Here is a 22,021-nt window from a genome sequence, read left to right on the forward strand (position 1 = left end):
AGTTGAAGTAACTTCACTAGTTTCATATGTTTCATATTCATGCAGTTGTCATTTTCCCACTCAGCATCTCAGACAAATAAAACGAAATTGCAGGCCTCTGGATGTGATGACAGTAAAATGAGCCACATTAGTGACGCATTGTGAGTCGGCTGAAAGCAGCTGTGCTTCTGAAAAACAAAAAAATAGATCTCATTTAAATAGTGCTGTGTTTTTTTTTTTTTTTTGTAATTTCAAAGGCACAGATTACTACAGAGAGAGTGTGTTTATATGTCGGTGGAGTCTGGATATTACACACACAGGGTTTACCAAAACATAATCAAGAGCCAAAGCAGCAGCATCTCAAGACACATCTGTAACAGTCCAAAGATGAGGAGAAATAAGAAATGACAGCACATAAAAGTAAGACGGGTGGGCCTAGTTTACTCAAGAAACATAGTAAAGGTGCTTGCATCCCCAGTTCCTGGTGTATTTCATGCTAAAAGATATATGCCTTTGAACTGGGAACTCAAGGCTACATAAAAGCAAAATTATCTCTCGATATTCACTTCATGATGTTTAAATTAGAAAATGGGCCCTATGATTTGTACCATTTCAATAGTGACTGTTAAATGAAAATAAAAGCATAATTTAGGGTCTCAGGGCAGGAGAGCGGATCCCAGCTGACTATGGGTGAAGGAAGAGAACAGCGTGTTTATTGTAAAGTGTGTTCAGTTACGTCAGCATAAATATTCATCCTAAATTTCCTAAAATCCCAGTGACGATACGTCAACCGTTCTCTGAGCTGGGCCACACTGGTGCGACCACGCAGCTCTAACGGTGAGCAGAGGCTGACGAGGAGACGGAATCGCACGAGGCGATCAGAGTCATGTTATCACTCAATTATTTCTTAATTAATTCTGTAATGAGGTGGGAAAAAGTGAATCGAAGCTGGAGAGATGAGACGGATAACTTTGATTCGCTTTGGAAGAAAATATGGAAGATAATGAATGATGAGCCGCCTCCACCCCGTTTTTATCCAGCTAATATATGAATGTAGAAGGATTTCATGCCTGACAAGGTAAAATAAAGTAATCAGAAAATAATCTGATTTGTCTTTGTGCTCTCCATCACAAATCGCAATTCAGAAAATCACAGCTTTGCATGAAGAGCAGAAAACAATATTTATATGAATCCAGTGTTCAGGATGAGCCGTTTACAGCGAAATAACTAATTATTCAAAACAGAAAGACTCGCTAATTGTGCTGAAAGTAAATGGCTTTAAAGTTCATCTGGGGGAACTGCATATGGAACAACTCAAGAAATTAAAATCAAATTGAATATGGGGCAAATTTCTCCATGACAAAGTAATGACATGCTAATTAATTAATCTATTTGCATTCTGTTAACCTAATAAAGGTAAATTAATTGATCAGGCTTTAGAGAGGAGCCTTATTTCCATTATTTTTCATGAAACTGATGAACCAGCTCCCCCTTTTCACTTTTTCACTCCGAGTTTTCAAACTTTGGAGACGGCGGCTCTGTTGACTGGAAGTGAGTGTGAACTCTCACACAAAGTTCTTTTTATACAAAAAGTGTCAAAATTGGTGTCAGCGAGACAGAAAGCAGTTCTCCAGGCAAGCCGGGACATGTGACAGCCCGCCTGCAAGAAGAGGAAAGAAAAATCCCTTCGGGGAATAACCTTCTAAACACCCTCGCATCTCACTCGTCTATAGAGCGACCCACCTCACTGACTCACACAAACGAACAGCACAAACAAGCGTTTAAAGTCCGTTCATCCACTGCCGCCCCACGCTCACATCTCAGGGGATCCGGTCCTCCAGCTCTTGTCCCTCATGCTGAAGCTGCCCAGGCTCTCTCTCTTGGTCACTTTGTCCTCGCGCGAGCCCTTGTCCCGGCGAGACACGGAGCTGGACGCCTTCTGCTCCAGCTGAGAGAGATGCTCCATGCTGCTGTACACCTGCAGACACAGTCAGAACAGACAACCATTGGTCGGCCATCAGTAAAGAGTTTACTGTTCATTATTCACAGGGTAGAGGTGAACACTCGCCCCACGCAGCAAGAATATCCCCGGTTCAAGTTCGCGTTTGGCTTCATTTCCATGCAAAGCTTCAATGAAACCTGTGAGGAGTTTTCTCCGATTAGCCCAGCTTTCACTTATAGTCCAAATAACAAGCGATAGAGAGGAACCGGCAAATCTAATAACTGCCCGCAGTTGGAAATGTGTCACTCTCTCCGTATTTGCACTATGATGGACCGGCGGCAGGTCACTGTTGTACCCAGTCTTCACCCATACAGACGGGATTCCCACACTGCTTCAGTGTCGCATGGTCCTAAGAAGCATATTAGAAAAGTGTGTACATGAAATTTCTGTAGCAACACCTTCATGTGTCGATAATTTCACTGCCCAGTTTGGGTCTATTTTAATGTTTTAGGAACTCCTTTGTTTAAAACCAGATCATAAAATTCATAGTTAATACACTTATAGAGGATTTTCACTGCTTCAGTGGCCTCAAGCAGCTTTACACCCATTCACACACACACACACACACACACACACACACACACACACACACACACACACACACACACACACACACACACACACACACACACACACACACACACACACACACACACACACACACACACACACACACACACACACAGACACACACAGTAATGGAAATAGCATCTACTAGAAGTGCTCACTCCCCATTTGGAGGAACTCTGGATTTGACGTCTTGCCCAAGGACACTTCAGCAGTGAGTAAAGCAAGCTAGCCTCCAAACAGGACTTCATATAAATGTATTTTAAAAGGAGTGAAGCTGCAAAGCCTCACTTCCAAACTCTCTTACGAATTCTCCCTTTCACAAACCACATGACCACGTTGTCTCACCTCAATTTCACTTCATCATTCAGGCTTATTTAAAGGAAAAAAATTCATTTTATTCACCACTTGGAGCTTTCTTCGTTTTTTTTTTTCCCAATCTTGAAGCCCTTTGTTTTTTTTTTTTCCACAAACAGCAACCTGAATGAACTAAACACACATCAGGCCATTTGATGGCGCTGTAGAGCTGGAGCCATTCAAGACTGAAAACTTCAGGTATTTAATTTCTTTCTGTAAATTTGGATTTGTGACTCAGCGTAGGATGCTTTTCTTAAAGGGGAATTCTTCCAACTTTGCACATCAAAGTTTGTTTACTGGTCTACTGTGTATAGGAAAAAGGCGCATTAAACCGTCTGTAAGAATAGATTGCCTCAAGTCGAACAACAAAAGAAATACGGCAGTATGGAGTTATAAAAAAAAAGTTTCTCAAACTTCTGTGGAGCTGTGCTCATCCCTGCGTTAGTCTCAAGGCTGCCGCAGCTTCTGCAAAACAGAGTTGAACCTGAACAATTTGAACACGGAAGGTAATTTTTTTAAGGAGCACGATGCCAGTTCAATAACACAATCTTTCCTCTAGAGGTCCAAATTTACAATGTGGCGTGCAAGTGGAAAATATTATGAGAGAAGTGATTTGGCTCTGCTAGATTCCTGTTTTGCACTGAGCAGGCTCGTGGGGTTTTAAACATTAAGCGACTTCTCCGCAAGGAAGTCCAAACTGTTCAGCTTGTAGTTTAAAAAAATACCTCAACATCCGACCCAAACACTTCCACACACTGCTGAGAGCATCAGGAATTTTGACACGGAAAAGGTCACCATCACCAAACTGGCAACCTGGCCACCGCAGGACAGACACTGACTGTGACTGGAGTGTTTCATAAAACATATTCCTCATAAAAGCAAAGCCAAATAACGGTTGACTACAGAAGAGGTTTTAAAACTGCTGCGATCATGTTAACAGATGAGACGCCCGCCAGGCTAAGAAGTCAAAGTACATTCAGAATGTCTCTTTTTTTCTCCTCCAATAATGACAAAGTTTAATCACATAATTATTGCAATTGTATGTTTCCCCTTATACGCTCAGCTGTTCTAATAATGCTAATGGCATAAAAAGAGGCGAAACCGTTTAGTCTTTGCTGTGCAGACGCAGGTTGCAAATGACTTTACCAGCATGAGATGACTCTGTTAGTCTTTCTTTCTTCTTCTTTTTTTAAACTGAGAATAGCGTTAGAATGCAGAGAAACCACATCCATTATTACCGACTCCATAATTACTAAACAAATTGTGTTTCAAATCTTCTGGGAGATACAAAAGAACTTGCAAGTAATTTTTGTGGCACCCAATGCAACCGCATGTTTGTGAATTGTGGGAGAAAACCCACATGCACACAGGGAGAACATGCAAACCTCCAACACAACGGCTCCCGAACAGATTCATGCTGGTAATATAATATTCACTGCACAAATTCTTCATACTCGCATATTAAATGTGTGTGCAGAAAAAAAGAAGAGACATTTGACTTCCAAAATCAGATCTGTACCAAAACAAAAGATAAAGGGGGAAAAAAAAAGGCCTGCCACACCAAAGCACAACATGGCTTCTATGTTATCAGTGTGCGTGCATGTGAGCATTAACATAACAGCTCCACTGACATGCACGCAATTACCATGTACTGCAAGACTCTTATTATGTGCAGAGTAAGTGAGGAGAGCTGGGCTCTGTGTGGGGGAGGACAACAAGATGATCTGCGTTAAGGAAAGCCTAAAGAAATCTCAGCAGCGCACCATGGAAACGAGTATCAGCTGAAGACCCAGCTGTCTCCTCTGGAGGAAAACCAAAACAACATTAGCAGTCAGAAACAATCTCACAAAGCTGCAATTTAATTTCGTCAAAATAAAGAGGAGCAAAAACACATTTAGGAAAGGCTGATTTAAACTGGGATGATTGCTCATGGGACATTTGTTGCTTTTATGTTTTGGAGTGTAATTATTTGATGGAAATCCTTTTGGGATTCATTACTTCACCTGCACAATGGGGTGATTTACACCGGCTCTTTGTGTTTCATCGTCCAATCTCATCTTTGCCGGCGTTACGAGACAACATGACTCGACATTAAGGCAAGACAAATTCAGCAAGGTTGCGTGAGGCGATGCTCAATGAACTAATTGATTAAACCACAACAGCGTCTCTTGTTATAACGGGCAGAGAAAGGATAATGAGAACAAATGATCTCCTTAGAGAATCATAAAGGACAGGGCAAAAAAAAAAGTGTGTGTGTGTGTGTGTGTGTGTGTGTGTGTGTGTGTGTGTGTGTGTGTGTGTGTGTGTGTGTGTGTGTGTGTGTGTGTGTGTGTGTGTGTTCAAACAGGCGGTAAAACAAAGCACCTTCCTGCGCCTTCACATAAACTTTAGGACACAAATAATTCCTTCTGAATATGCTACAAGCAACAACTCAAAAATGCTTCATGAAGTTGAAAAACCTGATGTACTTGATGATGGACGTGTTCTAACGTTCTTGAAGTTCAAATTTGAAATCAGATGAATCTTCCATACAGTCTTCAAGTCTCAACATTCAATATGTGGTTTTGAACTACTATTCTCCATCATATCCTAAAGAGTCACTCGTCTCACACTACCCCAGCAGAGTGCTACTGGAGGGTTTTCTAACAGTGGACTGGGAGGCAGAGCTTTCAGCAGTCAGGCTCCTCTCATGTGGAACCAGCTCCTAGTTTCAGTTCGGGAAGCTATCAGACTCCAATTTTAAGATCAGGACTAGAACTTTAATATTTGATAAAGCTTCTAGTCAGAGCTCGCTCAGGACATCCTGTCGGTCCAGGCTGCTGGGAGACTTTCTTTCTTGCAATGACGTCTTGTCTTAATATCACTCTTCATACATTCATAGGATGACTTGCAAAAGTATTCAAAGCACTTGATAAAATACATTTACCTTTGTGGCTGTAATGTGACAAACTGCAGAAAAGTTCGAAAGGGATAAATACTGTTCCAGGTCACTGTAAATCACTCTCATGTCTCAACAACTTGCTGTCTTTCCTGCAGTCTGTGCTCTCTCCTCTTTCCTCTCTGTACGTTCCTGCAGGATCTCAAACAGTGGAACTCGTCTCTGCTTCATACGCTGCTCCAGTCTGCAGTGATTCAATCATCTTTGTTGTCTGTCTGAGACTAATCCGCGAAGCCGCCACCTATATTGCTCATGTGGGATTGTTTGGTTTCTCTCTTCAGTCTACACGTAAGCCTGAATGGCTTAATGTGTAATAATTTGCACACTGCTGTTTAGTTTTACTTTCAGTTTTTACAGCGCAACAAATATTATGGAATTAAGGTCCCAAATATTATTTCTAAGATCTTGAGTTAAATGTTATGCTACATTTTTTTGTGTTTTTCATCTTGAAATATTTTACATGAACCAATGTAGTATTAAGTGTTTTAATTTCTACAAAAATAAAACATAATGAAAACTTCATTATGAAAATCCCAATTTTTTCTTTTTTTTTTTTTTTTTTTTAGCTTTTTTGTTTCATGACACTTAAATATTGGCTTAAACTTCTCTTGATCACTCATTTAATAAGTAGATACTAAATAAATGTGTGTGTAGATCTCAATATGTGTGTGTCACCTGCTTTGATTGAGCAGTGCAGTTTAACAGCAGTACTTCAAACCTCAAACTGAACTGAAATCAGTCTCCTAATGAGACAGTTTCAACACACTGCAGAGCTCTGGGCTTCGGCTGCCTCTGGAAAAAAGCCGGGAGGCTGAGCGAGCTCAACAGACAGACAGAGAGTGAAAGTCCACAGCTGAGTGCAGAAACAAGATGTTTAAGAGAAAATCCCACCCGAGAGGAAAAAGTGTGACAGCAAAGGAGAGCCGTAGAACAGAACTGAGGCACACTTGGCAAAGAAGGAGTCGAGGATGTGAAGAAAGACAGGATGAAAAGATGTCTGGGTCATCAAAACACAGACAGAGCAAAAATGTAGCACAAGACCTCGGAGATAAGCTGGCTTCAAATGAAAACTAGAGACACGATAAAAGAAAATGAAAGCTTTGGAAACTCGGGTTAGACTTTATGAACTTCAGGTTTGAGACCTGGCTGCAGGCTGCAGCTGCCACTCCCCACACATCAACTCCCCTTTCCTTTTCTACCTCTGATCCTCGAGTAATCTGAAGTGTGAGTGACATTACGGCAGTGTGAACCAAGGTAAAACTGGGTAAATAACAAGACGGAGATTAAAGGAGACGGAGGCAAAGTCACACCTTGCTGAAGCGAGGAGAGCAGGACTGGAACTGTCTGATCTCCACCGGCTCGTCGTCGTTGGTGTCGTCCTCGTCGTAGGTATTGATGTGGTGATAGCGATCTGAGCGGGCTAGCGGAGACGAAAGCGAAGGAGGGGAGGGGAGGGGAAGGACTGTCATTTTGAGGGAAAATGTGTCGTCCTGACTGCTGTTATTTAAAAAAAAAAACATGTTGCATAACCCGTAAAGCTAAACTTAAAGTACCACAGGCTCTGAGAAAACACATGAATCCAGATAGACATACTGTCAAAGTAGCTGGTGTCTTCCTCTGACTCCAGGTGAGGGATGAACTCTGCTTTCTGCCTCAGCAGAGTGTTCCAGTCCAGCTCGGTGAAGAACGGGTGCTGCTTCACCTCGAACGCCCCGCCTGGAGGCAAAAAAACGCAGAACCGTCACCCCCTGATGCACAGATGAGCACATCTGTGAAAACTGACGTTACATCTCATGAAATGTGGAGAGGAGATTACATTTTACCAACACGGTTCCTGAAAAAGTATCAGTCATCCACTTAATAATAATTTGTTGCTTTGCTGTAGCTGCAGATGAAATACTTTATTTGATGGAGCAGATGCAACAGTCAGTACCTGTGCCGAGTCTGATGAGTGGATTGGTCTGCAGCAGGGCGGAGATGAGGGCCTGAGCGTCTGCAGGCAAGGCGTCGTCCCCGTCCGGCCAAACTATGTCGTCTACCAGAGGCAGACAGGAGAGAGCAAAGGGTGTGAAGAGCAAAACACCAAGAAACGGCGTCCTGCAGAGTATTTCAAAGGGATAAATTACAGAAAAACCAAAACTAAAAAAAAAAAAAGTTCTCAGATCCGCATAATCTGGGCCTACATCCAAAACAGATCACTGAGGCTTGTTATAACTTGTTGTGTGTCGAGGCTTTTACACGACTCCTACCTGTGATGACCTGTCCGAACAGCTCCTCAGGCGTGTCCCCGAAGAAAGGCACGCAGCCCACCAAGAACTCATACAGGATGATGCCCATGGCCCACCAGTCCACCGGCTTCCCGTAGCCCTGGCGGAGGATCACCTCTGGAGCGATGTACTCCGGAGTACCGCAGACCTGAGCGGAGACACGAGGAGGAGCCTGAGGACGCTAAACACGCTAGCAGACGTTAAAGACCATGCTTGCCATTAAAGATAGGAATACTTGGTCGATAAATCGTTGATAAGTTCAAATTAGCTGATGCTATCAGAGATGTTGCTGCTACCTTGAGCCCCTTCGGGCTTGACTTTTTTTCTAAGCTGTTGGAAAAATTTCAACCATATTTATTGTCATCGTTTCACTAATGGCCGTTTTTTTGTGATAAAGCGATGCTCTTCCACTGGCACTACAGCAAACCCTGAGGCTTGGTTTGTTTATGCTGAGAAATGGCAGGCCAGCTCCTCCTTCCTGCCTCCAGAAACATTACATAACATGGTTTCATGTATTTATTTGCATGAAATACTATTAAAAACACCTTTGGACCTTAATTAACTGTGACGGAAATTAAATCCGTTATTCGCTCGCACTGTAGCCTATGATGAAGCAGCGTTTGGTGCTTCTGGTATGTGAAAACAAGTCTGAGCTAGATACAAGTTTGTTTAGTATTTTTTAAAAGCACTAATGCTACATGTTACAAAAATAAATCACTCTCAATTTACAAATGGGATTTCCAGCTACAAAAACAGTGAGAACAAAGTGAAAACATAAAAATTCAAAATATTGTGCTGGACGCTTTTCTTCCATGTTTATCTGGATGCTGTCTGTTCAGTCGTGATTTTATTCTAATATCGGTGTCCTCTGTTCGGTAATGATCAGCAGTTAAGGAGCGTTTTTGTCCAAATGCATGCGTCTGTGTCAGCGTGTGAGTGGCTGCACGTGTTCACGAGGTCTTACACAATATTACATCATTACTGACTGAATAGGAAATTTCCTCCTCATTAGAACCTCCACTACAAACACAAAAAGCAAAGCTGTGGTCTGTTTCATCTGCAGATGCGGGCTGATTACTGGCACACAACAAACAGATGCCTGCTCCCAGCCAGAAGAGCCAGAGGACGCCCGGGCCAGACTGACTGATTATTACTGGTTTAATTCGCAGCATAAACAATAACCATAATTGCAAGATGGGATTGTGATGGAGATGTAGCGCATTAACGATTCAGTAACAGGAAACATTGTAATATGGGGCCTTTATTTGGAGATTATTGATTTTGCCGGATGACTTGGTGAGTTTGTACGCATGACTGGAGACGGTGTTTTAAATGGCTCTCGACTGATGCGACACTGTGCGTCCTGTCTCTCACAAATCCTCATTCATTAAAACAGATCTGTCAGCAGCCTTGAAACGTTTTGAGGAAATAGATTAAACACAGAAAATATTGTCTAAAAAAGGGTTCGAATCCTGGGTGTCGCTGGGAGACAGATATACCTGCTTGTCCAGAAACTCCCTGGCGTCTTTCTCGATGTGTCCTTCATATAGGTTGGTGGTGAGGCTCATCAGACCCATCTTTGACAAGCCGAAGTCTGTGAGTTTGATGTGGCCCATTGAGGTAATCAGGAGACTGTATGAAGAGAAGACAACAGGCATTAATAGTAAGTAACAGACCCGTCGCCAGACATTCGTCTCATATCAAGTGTATGGGGGGGCACAAATGTGCGTTCAGCAGGGGGGTGGGGGTGGGGGGGTGGGGGTGGATGGTGCGGTGCATGCTCGTGCTGATATATTTTGGGGGATTTAGTTGGAGGGGGAACAACATTTATTTGAGGGGGCCAGGCCCCCTCTTGCCCCTCCGTAGACCCGGCCCTGGATCACTGTATCATTAAAAATCGAAGGCGCTGTCCATGCTGTTGAAATAGCTAATCCACCGTTGTGGTGCAGAATATCAGGAGTTCACTCTTTCAAAATGTTTTCAAGGCACTGCATGGTGCTGAAATAGCCAAACCAAGGATTTGGTAAAGATTAATTGTCAGTCTCGATTCATTGATGAATTCCAATTTGCTGTCCATGGTGCTGATATAGCCAATTGACTGTTGTGGTAAAGATTAATATTAAAGCTAGGGTTGGCGATTTGAATGAGATACATTTTTTTAAATACTGGTTAAAATGATCTTTATGACCCGATGGGAAACAATTCATAGCGTGTTCTTAAAGTAGTTTGGAAAATATCCGCTATCTACAGCAGGAGTAAAACGGGAAAAACAGCAACCAATCGTCTTGACGGGACACCTTTTTTTAAACCAATCAAATCCCTTCGCCGTTCGACCTGCCCCCTGCGCGTACATGTCAATGGCGTGCACTGACCCTGATTCAGTGCGCGCGTAGAAGGACGGAGCGTCGTTGCAGAATGGCGGAGAAGAATGTTTGGGGCTTTACTTACCGGTGAGTGCGCCATACTTGGCATAGTGTAAATAAAGAAAAACGAAGAAACGAAGCGCTGAGGACAGGTTACGCCAGGAACGCAGTGGACGCGGAAGTGCTGCGCGCACCGCACGCGCGGAACGTCTCTGCGTCTCCGCTCCCAACGGAGCTCCTCCAATGGGGTGGGAGCTGGGCAGAGCCTTGGGGAGATGCTACATTCGTGCTCCATGCTAGTTTTCCAAGATCGCCAACCCCAGCTTTAAGTCTCTGTTTAAAGGTAAATCCCAGGCACTCTCCATGGTGCTGAAATAGCCAACCCACCATTGTGGTGCAGAGTATCAGTTGGTCGCAGTATCATTAAAAATCTTCGGCACTGTCCATGGTGCTGAAATACCCAAATCCACCGTTTTGGTAAAGATTAACAGTGGGTCTTTAGTCATTGATGAATTCCAGTTGCTGTCCATGCTGCTGATATAGCCAATTGACTGTTGTGGTGAAGTTTAACAGTGGGTTGCTGTTTACCAATAAATCCAAGGCACTGTCCATGGTGCTGAAATAGCCAATCCACCATTGACATGCAAAGTAGCAGTTGGTCACTGCAGACCTGTCACCAGACATTCGTCTCAGGGGGCGCATATCAAGTGTATTGGGGGGGGGGGGGGGGGGGGGGGGGGGCACAAATGTGCATTCAGCGAAGGGGGCCGGGGGCACAACATTTATTTGAGGGGGCCAGACCCCCTCTTGCCCCTGCGTAGACCCGGCCCTGGTAAGTAATAGTAGTAAGTCTAAATTCAGGTAAATGACAAAAAATGAAAATAAGATTAGAGACTGTGACGACTTGGAGAGCTGCATTGTTCATCTTAAATTCCAAACTTGTGTCCTGGCTATTAGCCGTCTGACAAGCACTTCAACTCATCACATTTGCTTTTTATGCTTTAGCAGTTGGAAATAGCTTCACAGATGCTGTCTGTCCTTGCTTTAGTCACATTCATCCATTCATACTCACACAACAGTTTGGGTTTCAGTGCGTTACCTGGTGCGACACAGGGAGACACTGCTCAAAACAGATAATCTTATGAATAAAGATCCGACCAACTACATGAAAAGATAATTCAGCTGAACTGCTGGCAGTTTCATAAACTTGCATGAGTCCAGACGCTGATATGGGGGCTGATATTGATTCTGTGGGTTATGAAAAGCGGGAAGTTATTTAAACACTTTTGAGCCTAATTTATAGCATTATAGTGTGAAAACTAAATCAAATGAAAATGTTCATAAGATTAAAAGCCAGGCGGTTGATAATTCCTCGTGTGCTTGGTCTTATTTTTGCCCTTTGGAAGTGAGGATGAAGTCAGTAATCAGAATTACCCATTCCTGTGCTACATGGAAGAATTCATAAACAAATATGAATTAACATGAGAAGCCCACATTCTTCCTTGAGGTCACTTTTATGAAAACACAAGTCTCATCTCTTTTGTTTCTTTAATATGGTTTAATTCTAAAACACTGGGAGATACCTGGATGTAATATTGTTGGCTACTTATCATATAATCACCTCAGGATTTGTTCTAACAGAGAGCCTACTGCCAATCTGCAGGAAATTCATTTTTTACCCCAGGATCAGATGAGCCGCGTTGCATCTGAGGATAGAGGAGGATGAACCTCAAGGGCATTTATATTTTCTGCACAAGAGAAAATCATGCAGATGCTTGTTGAACAGTGATTTTGAACTGGCAGAGAGCCGTTTCAGTGGGCTGCAGGTGTTTAACTGAGCAAAAAAACAAAAAGCAGTAGGTTGTGTGACTGAGCAAACACGATACAGACTACAATTAGATATGGACTTTAAATTATTAAGAGCAGCGAGATGTTGGCACGTGAAAGCATAAAGCAGCAGGAGCTGTCATGTGACCCCCTGCTGGGAAGTGAATTCGTGGAGGATAAGCCTCTCTCTGTTCGAGTGCAGTGTGTTTGTTAGAAGCAACAACTTGTTTTTAATTTCACCTGTTTTGGTTTGAGTTTGTGGGGCTGCATGTGAAATATTTTTATTCTGAACGGAGGTCTGTTGGTTGTAGTTGAACTAGTTTTTTAATCTCTCTTAAGAGGCTGCACTTTTTGATGTCATGTAAAAATGCTCTTAAAATGTGAACCCTATGATTAATACTTAAGTGAGCAACAGAATATTTTCAAAAGGACTTTAGGTTATATTCAGTGAGTCTGACTTCTGTTAAAACTACAGACTTGGAGTGTATTTGAAACATTCAGTAGAGATATTTTTTTCACACATTTGTACATGAAAACAGCATTTCTGGGTTTTTTTTTAAAAAGTTACTGACTTGAAAAGATTTGGGTTTAATTAAATTTTTGTTAATTGAGAGTAAAAAGGAGTATTTCTCTGTCTAGCATGGTCGCTCTCTGGCTGTTATGGTTCATAGTCTGCGTTTGTAAGATGTGATTATGCATTCTATTACATTAAGCTTAAAGTGTGTCATATTGTTTTACACAATACATTTGAAAAGTTGAGAAAAGTTTGAAAGTTTTTCCTGGATTTGGGGAGGGGTTTGTCCTAAAGGGATGATTTCAGGTCTAATATCTGATCATAGGACAACATCTTCTGACTTTTAGACAACTTAGTAAACAACTAAAAAACTGCTACACAGTAAACGAGTATTTTTTTTACTTTATGTAAATGTAATATGCTTTGTGAAATCTGACTGTGCAGCTGCGCTGCTGGAGCAGGTGAGCACTCAGTCAATCGAGGCAGAAGGAGAGTGAAATGAGCCGCTGCAGTGTTCAGAAACACAATCCTCCTGGTTCAGATTGGAAGTATAAATGAAGTTATGCACGTCCAAAAAAAGTGTGGCAACAAAATGAGCTGGAAACAGAAGCTATTGGATTTCGCTCTGAGTTGGTTTTCACCTCATTTTCAGCGAAATATCGCTTTAGCTGCTTCAAGCTCCCCTGTGTTCCCTGCTCATGGTGGTGAACATGCAGCGTGTTTAGCATGAGGTTTATCAGAATTCAATCACCAGATAAAACCAATGGGTGTAAATATCAACTACTAAAACACAGAGACACATTCACATTCTACTTGTGAGCAAGTCTTTCACAAGCAGTCAGAAATGCAATTAATGTACAGACTCAGATTAGAGCAGCTTCAGACGCTCACTTGTCAGGTTTGAGATCTCTGTGGACGATGCCGTAGTTGTGCAGATACTCCAGGGCTAACACGGTCTCAGCGAAGTACATCCTCGCCAGCTCCACCGGCAGAGCGCCGATGTTCTTCAGCAAAGTGGCACAGTCCCCACCTGAGAGCAGGGAAACATGAAAGGTTATTAGGAGACTTCAACGCCTTTGTAGTTTTGACAGGAAGCACAGAGTCTGTGTTCGACGAGTCAAATAAAAACTATTCATGTCATGCAGAAGCACAGGAACTCTGCAGGGTGATTAACTGTGTTCTTATTAACAGATCTTTCATATATCATCAGATTGAACCAGTGATTTTGAACAGGACAGAAGTTTTAGTCTTTCATGTTTCGAACTTGTGATTCAGTTTTACTGACTAATCTATGTTGGGCAGCGACGCCGCACATGAGGCGCGAATTAACGCCTACCCATGCTCCCTCGGAGTCCCTTTACAGCAACAGTAAACACAAGCATGTCTGCAGCCGGTGCCACAGGGCTGCCCTGCGCTGCCCTACACAACAATCAGTCCAAACAGACACGAGCAGCAGCAGGGAGAATATTCTGGCTGCTGCATTTCAGAATGACTGTCATCATTTCATCCAGTGAAAGCAGCACTGACAGGTTCAGGGACAATCTAGAATTTTAATATGAAAACATGCATTGTCTACTTCTTATAAAGATTTGGAGGTAAAGTTAAGAGTTGGAGTTTCTCACTTTATGCTCTCTGTATCCATCCTGTCCTTTTATCTGCTTCTATCCCCTAATCCTACCCAGAACAGCAGGAAGTCTCACCCTCTGCCTGCTTCTGTTTTTCTACTGTTAAAAAGACTTTTTCCTTTTCACCATCGCCCATCCATGCTCATGTGGGATTGTTGGGTTTTTATCTGTGAAAGTTCCTTGAGATGAATGTGCTGTGATTAGGTCTTTATCAAGAAAAGCAAAATGAAAGGAGAAACTCTGTGATTTGATAATCCACAATATTCTAATTATGAGTTTTGTACCTGAGAATCCATCTGGATTTGTAGGTCAATTATGTTGCATTTTTTTCCACCCTATATATCTTATAAACAATATCTTTTTGTTGTTCGTATATCGATTCACTTTCTCCTGATAAATCCCCTGTGACCCAGATTTGTAAAGTACTTTTTCATAAAACTGAGGATTCCAACTTGAATGCATGGTATTTCCGACACATCTCTCTGAATTGTGTGAATCTCTGATCAGATATCTGCTCCTGCACCATAATCAATACGCCCGTTGGCTGACCCGCTCACAGCCTGCAGCAGTACCTTCAACATACTCCATGACCATGCAGAGATGCCGCCGCGTTTCAAAGGAGCAGAACATGGAGACGACGAACGGATTCTCCGCAAAGGTGAGGATGTCCCGCTCCACAAACGCCTGCTGGATCTGGTTCCTCAGGATCAGATTCTGCTTGTTGATCTTCTTCATGGCGAAGCGCTGACGCGTCTCTCTGTGGCGCACCAGGTAGACCGCGCTGAGACGGAGAAAGGCGCAGCAAAACAAAGAGAAAGGAGGAAAACACAGCAGGTGGTGAAAAAAACAATCTGCTTTAAGATGTGAACTCGATATAGTTTGTCATGCCACTGTGGATATTAAGACTTAACAAGTCCTGGCAAAAAATGTCAAGCCTCAAGCAAGTGACCTTTATTTTCTCTTTGATCCTGGACTGAATTTTTGAAGCATACCTGAGAAACATCCATTTTCTTTATTCCTGGTAGGTAACAGTGCAATAATAGAGGCCTGGCAGGCACCATGCCTTCTTCTTCTGATCTACAGCTTTAGAAAGCTGATATCATGCAGCGGCATGTGCACCAGTCAAGATCAAAAGGAGACTGCATGTTGGTCCAGTTTTTAACTCCCGGCTGTCTAATTATTTATTGCGGTGTACATTTTAAATTTATACCACTTTGGTTGGAGTCACTGAACAGACCAGACCCAGGAAACATGTTCAACATGCATCCAGCTGAATCCCTCAGCTTGTTCCTTCACTGGTGTTTTAATTATTCTCTGTGCCTGGAGGAAGATGGGAGCTCTGCTCTTAGTGTCTGGACTAGTTTGTTTCTTTTTCTGCGTCACGTTACATAAATACTCCGTCTCTTGTGGCTCTACAACACGCTGCGACCCAGAAATATAACGAGTGATCTTCCACCGATATACAGTAACAATACAAAGTATCTCTGGATCCAGTAAGACTGATTAACATTTGCTTTTAAGTGTCATATTTTTTTGCATTCTCATATTGAAACATGTTTGTTTCTTTGTCAAGAATTACAGACTAATGAAAACTTTCTCTTCCTTTTTCTGAAAACTGCCACTTTGACCACTTGAACAGTCTAAAAACACGCCGCACGGGGTTCAGCGTCTTGCCCAAGGACGCGCGGATGAAGGTGGGACGGGATATTGAAGTGACAACCTTGGGACTGGAAGACAACCTGCTCCATCATCTGAGGCACAGCCTGCCGTAAAATAATCACTTCCTGTTGTGATGCGGATCCTCGGTGCGTCTTCGGCTTTAAAACAAGGTTTTCCCAGCTGCGTCTTATTTTTCCCGTTTGAACTTGCTGCCAACTGTGCCACTTGGAACATGAAAAAAAAATCCTGTTTTATACCACCTCCTTTTTTGTTGAAATGAAGTATATATATTTTCCCTTTGCTTTCGAGGCAGCTATTTTTATCTCTGCAATGTTTACGACTCAGCTGGAACACTGGCACAGGCGAGCAGCTGAAGCAAATTCATTGAATTCGCAAAAGCATCAGTGCATTTGGACGTGCTCCACACTGGTGAGTGATTAAAATCATCAATATTAAATGCAGTTGCATATGACTAGCCTTTTTTTTTTTTTTTTTTTTTTTTTCAGTTTAACCATTTTAAGGAAACTATATTTTCTGAGGCAGCCGGAGAGTTAATCAATATCCCTTCCATACATTATTATTCTCAGGGAAAAGCCTCAACTGTAAACAACGAAATATTGACAATATGATGATTTATTTTTAATTTTGTGAAGTTCGCTGACGTTCAAAACCCCTTTGGTTATGTAGATTATGGATTTGTTTCTGTAAGAAGTCAATGAGGCGAAGGTTCATTAGTTACCCATAAGCTCCGTTGCTGATCAGTTTGATGCTCTGAAAGTCCTCTTCAGTCGGCGGCTTGATGGATCTCCCCTTCCCCTGTTGATGTCCAACAAAGAAAGCTGAAGATGCAGATCTAAGCAAAGTGATTCTTTTTCTTTTGTGGGCTCACCCACAGAGATCACCATAACATTATGACCGGTAAAGTGAATAACGCCCTCTTTATCACAACACATCTCACTGGATGAGATACAGGAACAAACATTTTCTCCTCGATGTTGATGTGGAAACAAAAACAATCAGAAAGTTTTTCAGTGATTTTGACCGAGCCCAAACTGTGATGACATTCCATTGAAAAGAATTGTCTTGTGAGAGTAAAAGTACAGTATGGAAGCACAGATCAGCTCGCAGATGAATGTTTGTTCATCACCTCTGCAGAGTCGTCGGTCTCCGGAGTGTGTGGACCCTCGCTGTCGTAGCTGTCGAGGCTCACTATCTCTGTTGAGAGAAGATGTAAACAATGAAACCTGGAGTCATAACGAAGCCAAAACATCCAGCCTGTGGCGCTGCTGGGAGCAGATTAAAGATTCGTTGCTCAGGCATCTTCGACGGAACAGCTGAAGAGACGAATGTGCCAAATCTCCAAAAAAAAAAACAAAAGCAGAACAAAAAGCCAAATTTAAGAATTCAAATAGCTTCTACCCTTTTAAATTCTCTCGTCTCCTTCAGCTCGTCCTCACTTTGTTCTTCCTCCATCAATGAGCAGCACTGGCAGCTAATTTCCACTGTTCTCACGCCCATGTATGTGACGGCTGCTTGAATACACTGATTATACCACTGTTTTGTCGAACCAGTCAAATCATCGAATGATAATTAACTTTGCAAAGCTTTTTACAAAGATCCTCTCTAGATATTAACGTCATGTAAGGAAGAAAGAAGTCGGTGAGCCGAGAATCAAATACTCTGTCAGTTTCTGTTTGACGCACAAAACAACTGATCTTGCCGACGGTCTCCATGAGCGACCGAGAGGAGAAAGGAGGGTGTGAGATTGTGGACGTGCGAGCAGCAAATATGTGAGTGTGCATGTGTGCCCATGCATGACAATGTAGGTGCTAAAAGAGAGCGCAGAAATGAGACATCGAGACGAACACCGTTAGCAGAGATGAACTCAGAAAGGACCTAATCGGAAATATTTCTCATGAATTCAGACATAAAAGCGCAGTGCTTTATTGTCAAGAGTCATTCCGAGCCATTTAACACATCAGCTAATGAGCGGCTCTTGATGGATTAGACCTGGAGCCGGCGAGCAGATGTGAATTAGACCTGTGAGTTTGGGGGCCGAATTTAAACCACGGTGATTAATGGACGACAGTGATGCCACTGCACCGCCGTCCGGCCGGCGGTCCAGACAGTTCAGCCGTCACGTCTCAATACATCCTCCTCCTGGACGACCGGCGGAGACGGTCAGATGATTAAAGGAACTGTTTCTAAACTTTTACAAGGCTGTCGCTTTAAAATATTCAAACAAAACACCTATTTCAAATTCAAAACAATTGTGAATATAGACTCTTACAGTAAACAAAGTGTGTTTTATTTAACAGTAAGACTTTGTAGATTTGAAGTAAGTCAATGCAGTGACCCCAAAACAGGTTTACTGTATACTGCAGTGGTGAAGTTAAAAAAGGAAAACGGTGCAAATGTGAGAATTACATTGCATATCGTATAATATATTGATGAATAAATAGTTTGAAAAAGGAATATTTTAATAGCTTAATGCTTCCCCGACTGCTAATCCAGCTAAATAAATCATTTCTAGAGATCAAGACGACATGAACTATATTAACAGATCTGAATGTTATGGTTCTTCTCCATTTGAAAACTTTGAGTTAAAAGATTAGAGTCTAAAAATGCACTGGTTTTCTGAAATGGCGTCTTCTCATTAGCCGCCGTGTGAAGCTCGTGCAGAGTGGTGATTAGTGTCGCGTCGCTCAGAAGCTGAAAGCAGAGAGGAACAGAAAGCCGGGCTCTGATCCTGTTTACTTCTCTGCTCACTTGTCCTTGACTGGGAACATATTTTCCTTCTGCCATCGCCGAGGAAGGTTCTCTGCGCTTTTCCTTGGAGGTCCACTCAGGCTGCCTCCAGGAAACGTGGACGACCCCCTTTTCAATTGCTTATTTGTCAAAACATTAGAGTGAAGCAACACGCTGTCAGACACGCCCACTTCCACCAACACGCAATCCTAACAATAAATCAAGGGGCGGCAGCTCTGCTCTGCTCTTGACTGGAAAAGGGTCTAATGATGGTTTTCTTCAACATGTTGTAATGGAAATCCTCAGGACCTGGAAAAGGTCCATGGACCTCAGGTTGGATCAAACTGTATGTGAATAGTAAGAGGGGCTTTTACAAACGTGCATGATGTCCAGAACTGCTGAGAAGACGCCGGCCTTCAGCAGCAGGGAGGTAATCCGAACCCCGGATTGTGATTTGCAGCTCTTTGTTTCCTAACTTTCTTACTAAATTTCATCTGGTGTCATTCAGGAGACCACCGCAGTCTAACAGCACCGCTGGGCCGCAGTTATTACTATTCGATCTGGGGAGGATATCAACGCTGACTCCACCTCAATATTTTTAAGGCACATATTATTTTTGGTATTTATTACAGTTTATATTGCTCCCTTGCTTTTGTTTTTGCTCCATTTTATGGAGCAATAACATTAATAATAAAACAGCAGGCAACAGGCACAAGATGTTGCCTTTGATTGTTGCTCGGAGGAACATTTCAAAGTTGGTTTCTACACATTTGTGGCAGTTTGGATACCGCGTGTCACAGGAAGTATCCGTCTCTCCCAAATGACGCCAAAAGCAAAAAGGGCAACCCGTGCGGTGGAAACAAAACTCTGAATCAAGGTCCTTAGACAAATGAATAATCTACGATTACGGTTTCAGAAACTTGTGTGTAGCAGTGTAAAAACTCCATAAGATGAATGAATGAATGCTAAAAGCATTGGAGGTTATCGTTGTGTAGGTGCAGAAGAAGATTTTATCACTTCATCCTTTTAGTGACAGTATTTAGTAACTTGGCTCATGTTTCTGTCAAACTGCACATCAATGACAATCACATAATCAGTGATGAACTACACACTGAGGTAGGTGCTGCTGCTGGTATGTTTTGTTGCCCAAACAAAGCTAGTTTCCTTCTAGTGAATTGATCGAATCAATACTTAGATCGATCTTGAAAATATAATAAACTACGAACTATCCTTCAGAAAATAGTTATTCTTTTTTTTTTGCAGTTTTCCAGCATGAATGTAAGAAAATGCCTCCAGTCTTTCACACATCCAACTACTTAAGTTTGAGGAAATAAAATAAGGTTACAACATGTGAAAATGGATTGTTAAAAAAAACACTGCCTCTCACAAAGTGTCAAAGTGCATAACTCATCCTAAACCGCAGTCATTTGTATGTTATCATTTTTGATGGTGTAAATAACACGCGTGTGTTACAAGTGTGTTAATCTGTGATACGCCGATGGTTGTATATTTTCTGCATGGACTGAGCCAAACCAACGATTACCAGTGGAGCTCAGACTTCATTGTGGGCTATTTTAAGCACCTAGAACCTCCAACTTCATATATAAGACACACGTACTTTCCTAATCTCACTTTGAAAATGAGAGTTGAAAAAAACGCATCTAAGTAGATCTGCATTTCAGAAACTTATCTCCTTCTCTAAACAAACAGGTGCTTTACAAAGGAGTTGATTTTTTTCCCATAATTTAATTCAAATTGTGAAAGGAAAGAAATTAAAGAAATTACAGAACTTTTTATTTTATTCTTTAAAATTCTAGCTTAGAAACGAAACTGAAGAAAACAGTATCTTAAACAAGAAATATCTTTTAATAAATTTAAGATCTTACTCCTTTCTGTGAAGGCCATAATTATTTCAAGCATTTTTTTTTAACTCAGTTGTATCTTTGTAGTTAAGATTTTACAAAAAATAACTTCTCACGTATTTTCAGCTCTTGTTTGTGGATTTCTCTGCATTTGCGATGAAATCTAAACATGCATTTCTTTTCTCTCTCCTACCCTCCAGAGGGTCTCTGGTCAGCCCCAGCTGACTGATGATATATCGGGGGATGTCCGTCTTCATCAGTTGTCCCTCCTTGGCGTGATCCTCCGCCGCCTCCAGCAGATGGTAGAACTCTTCCGGGTTGAACTCCTGTTATTAAAACAGCACAAATCAGAGGAATTATTTACTGCTGCGACAGGAGACGCGAGCCTGAAGTGAAAATCTGGCATCAGAGGCGAATATTTAACAGGATATTCAAAGAGGAAGAGGAAAGACACCCGGAGACAAACCAGAAGTTGATTCATTGACCGTACACAACGTGTTGGGCTGGTGGCGGTCGAGCGATCTGATCCAAACACAATGTAGACGTCAGACAATGAAGATGCAAAACATAAATAACTCAGGAGATTAAACTGCTGAAGGGCGACTGGTTACGCGTGTTACTGCAAACAGCATTAGCGTACATCAAAAGAATCAAAGCGGAGTGTTAAACAGAGAGAATCATCACTGCTGACAAATACTGTGACAAATGCAGTTAATTATACCAGTGTTCGCAGTCAGTATCGTGACTTTCAGCGCATTTTTCAGCATGTTTTGAATTACAGCAGGGAAAATGTGTATTTTTTTATTGTGATATCTCAAGACTTTATGTTTTGAAACACTCACACTGATGTTTCATCATGGTAAGACATTGTTATTTGTGCTTAAAGGCATCTTGTAAGCAATTACGTAAATGACAAAATGTAAAAAGAACAACAAAGATAAGATCTTGAATAACTGAAAAACTAATTGTGTTTTGCCTGTGATTTCTTTTTCCCCTCGTTCATAAAATAATTAATCCACAGTCAGAGAAGTCAAATTAACTCAGGAGAAAGACGTGAGCTACATCAACTGTTTCTGTTTTTAAACCTTTCAAATATTAAAATCTGCAGAGGTTCAGAGTCTGTGAGGTGACATGTGTCAATGGGTTATAAGCACATTTTTAAAAGATATATTCTGAAATATTGATTTTTTTTCCCCTCAGCTGGATACAAACAGCAACAATCAGACTGCACAGATAAAAAAGTTGTTTTTATGTTTTAATGATAAGAAACGTTAGCTGGCAACTAACTGATGTGATGCTCTTTCGATTCACCC

The 22,021-nt window shown here is 41.9% G+C and overlaps 1 protein-coding gene and 1 long non-coding RNA gene across 4 annotated transcripts in view; one reads left to right on the forward strand and one right to left on the reverse strand.

Moving 5' to 3' along the window:
• Positions 1 to 22,021, reverse strand: part of mast1a (microtubule associated serine/threonine kinase 1a) — an 86,142-nt gene that overhangs the window by 8,151 nt on the left and 55,970 nt on the right. For all 3 annotated transcript variants that reach the window (XM_030092875.1, XM_030092873.1, XM_030092876.1), the window contains 11 exons: positions 20,902 to 21,034; positions 17,246 to 17,313; positions 16,838 to 16,914; positions 15,012 to 15,220; positions 13,706 to 13,844; positions 9,610 to 9,742; positions 8,093 to 8,258; positions 7,777 to 7,878; positions 7,437 to 7,559; positions 7,154 to 7,263; positions 1,797 to 1,957 (listed from right to left, as the gene is read on the reverse strand). In XM_030092875.1, coding sequence (XP_029948735.1) covers positions 1,797 to 1,957; positions 7,154 to 7,263; positions 7,437 to 7,559; positions 7,777 to 7,878; positions 8,093 to 8,258; positions 9,610 to 9,742; positions 13,706 to 13,844; positions 15,012 to 15,220; positions 16,838 to 16,914; positions 17,246 to 17,313; positions 20,902 to 21,034 — 1,421 coding nt within the window. The remainder of the gene's footprint in view (positions 1 to 1,796; positions 1,958 to 7,153; positions 7,264 to 7,436; positions 7,560 to 7,776; positions 7,879 to 8,092; positions 8,259 to 9,609; positions 9,743 to 13,705; positions 13,845 to 15,011; positions 15,221 to 16,837; positions 16,915 to 17,245; positions 17,314 to 20,901; positions 21,035 to 22,021) is intronic.
• Positions 9,650 to 21,046, forward strand: LOC115389479 (uncharacterized). The gene is made up of 4 exons (XR_003931598.1): positions 9,650 to 9,773; positions 14,947 to 15,097; positions 16,079 to 16,244; positions 20,909 to 21,046. It is a non-coding gene; the product is annotated as an uncharacterized LOC115389479 (long non-coding RNA).

This window comes from Salarias fasciatus, chromosome 6 (genome assembly GCF_902148845.1).
Source record: "Salarias fasciatus chromosome 6, fSalaFa1.1, whole genome shotgun sequence".
In the NCBI taxonomy this organism is placed as follows: Eukaryota; Metazoa; Chordata; class Actinopteri; order Blenniiformes; family Blenniidae; genus Salarias; species Salarias fasciatus.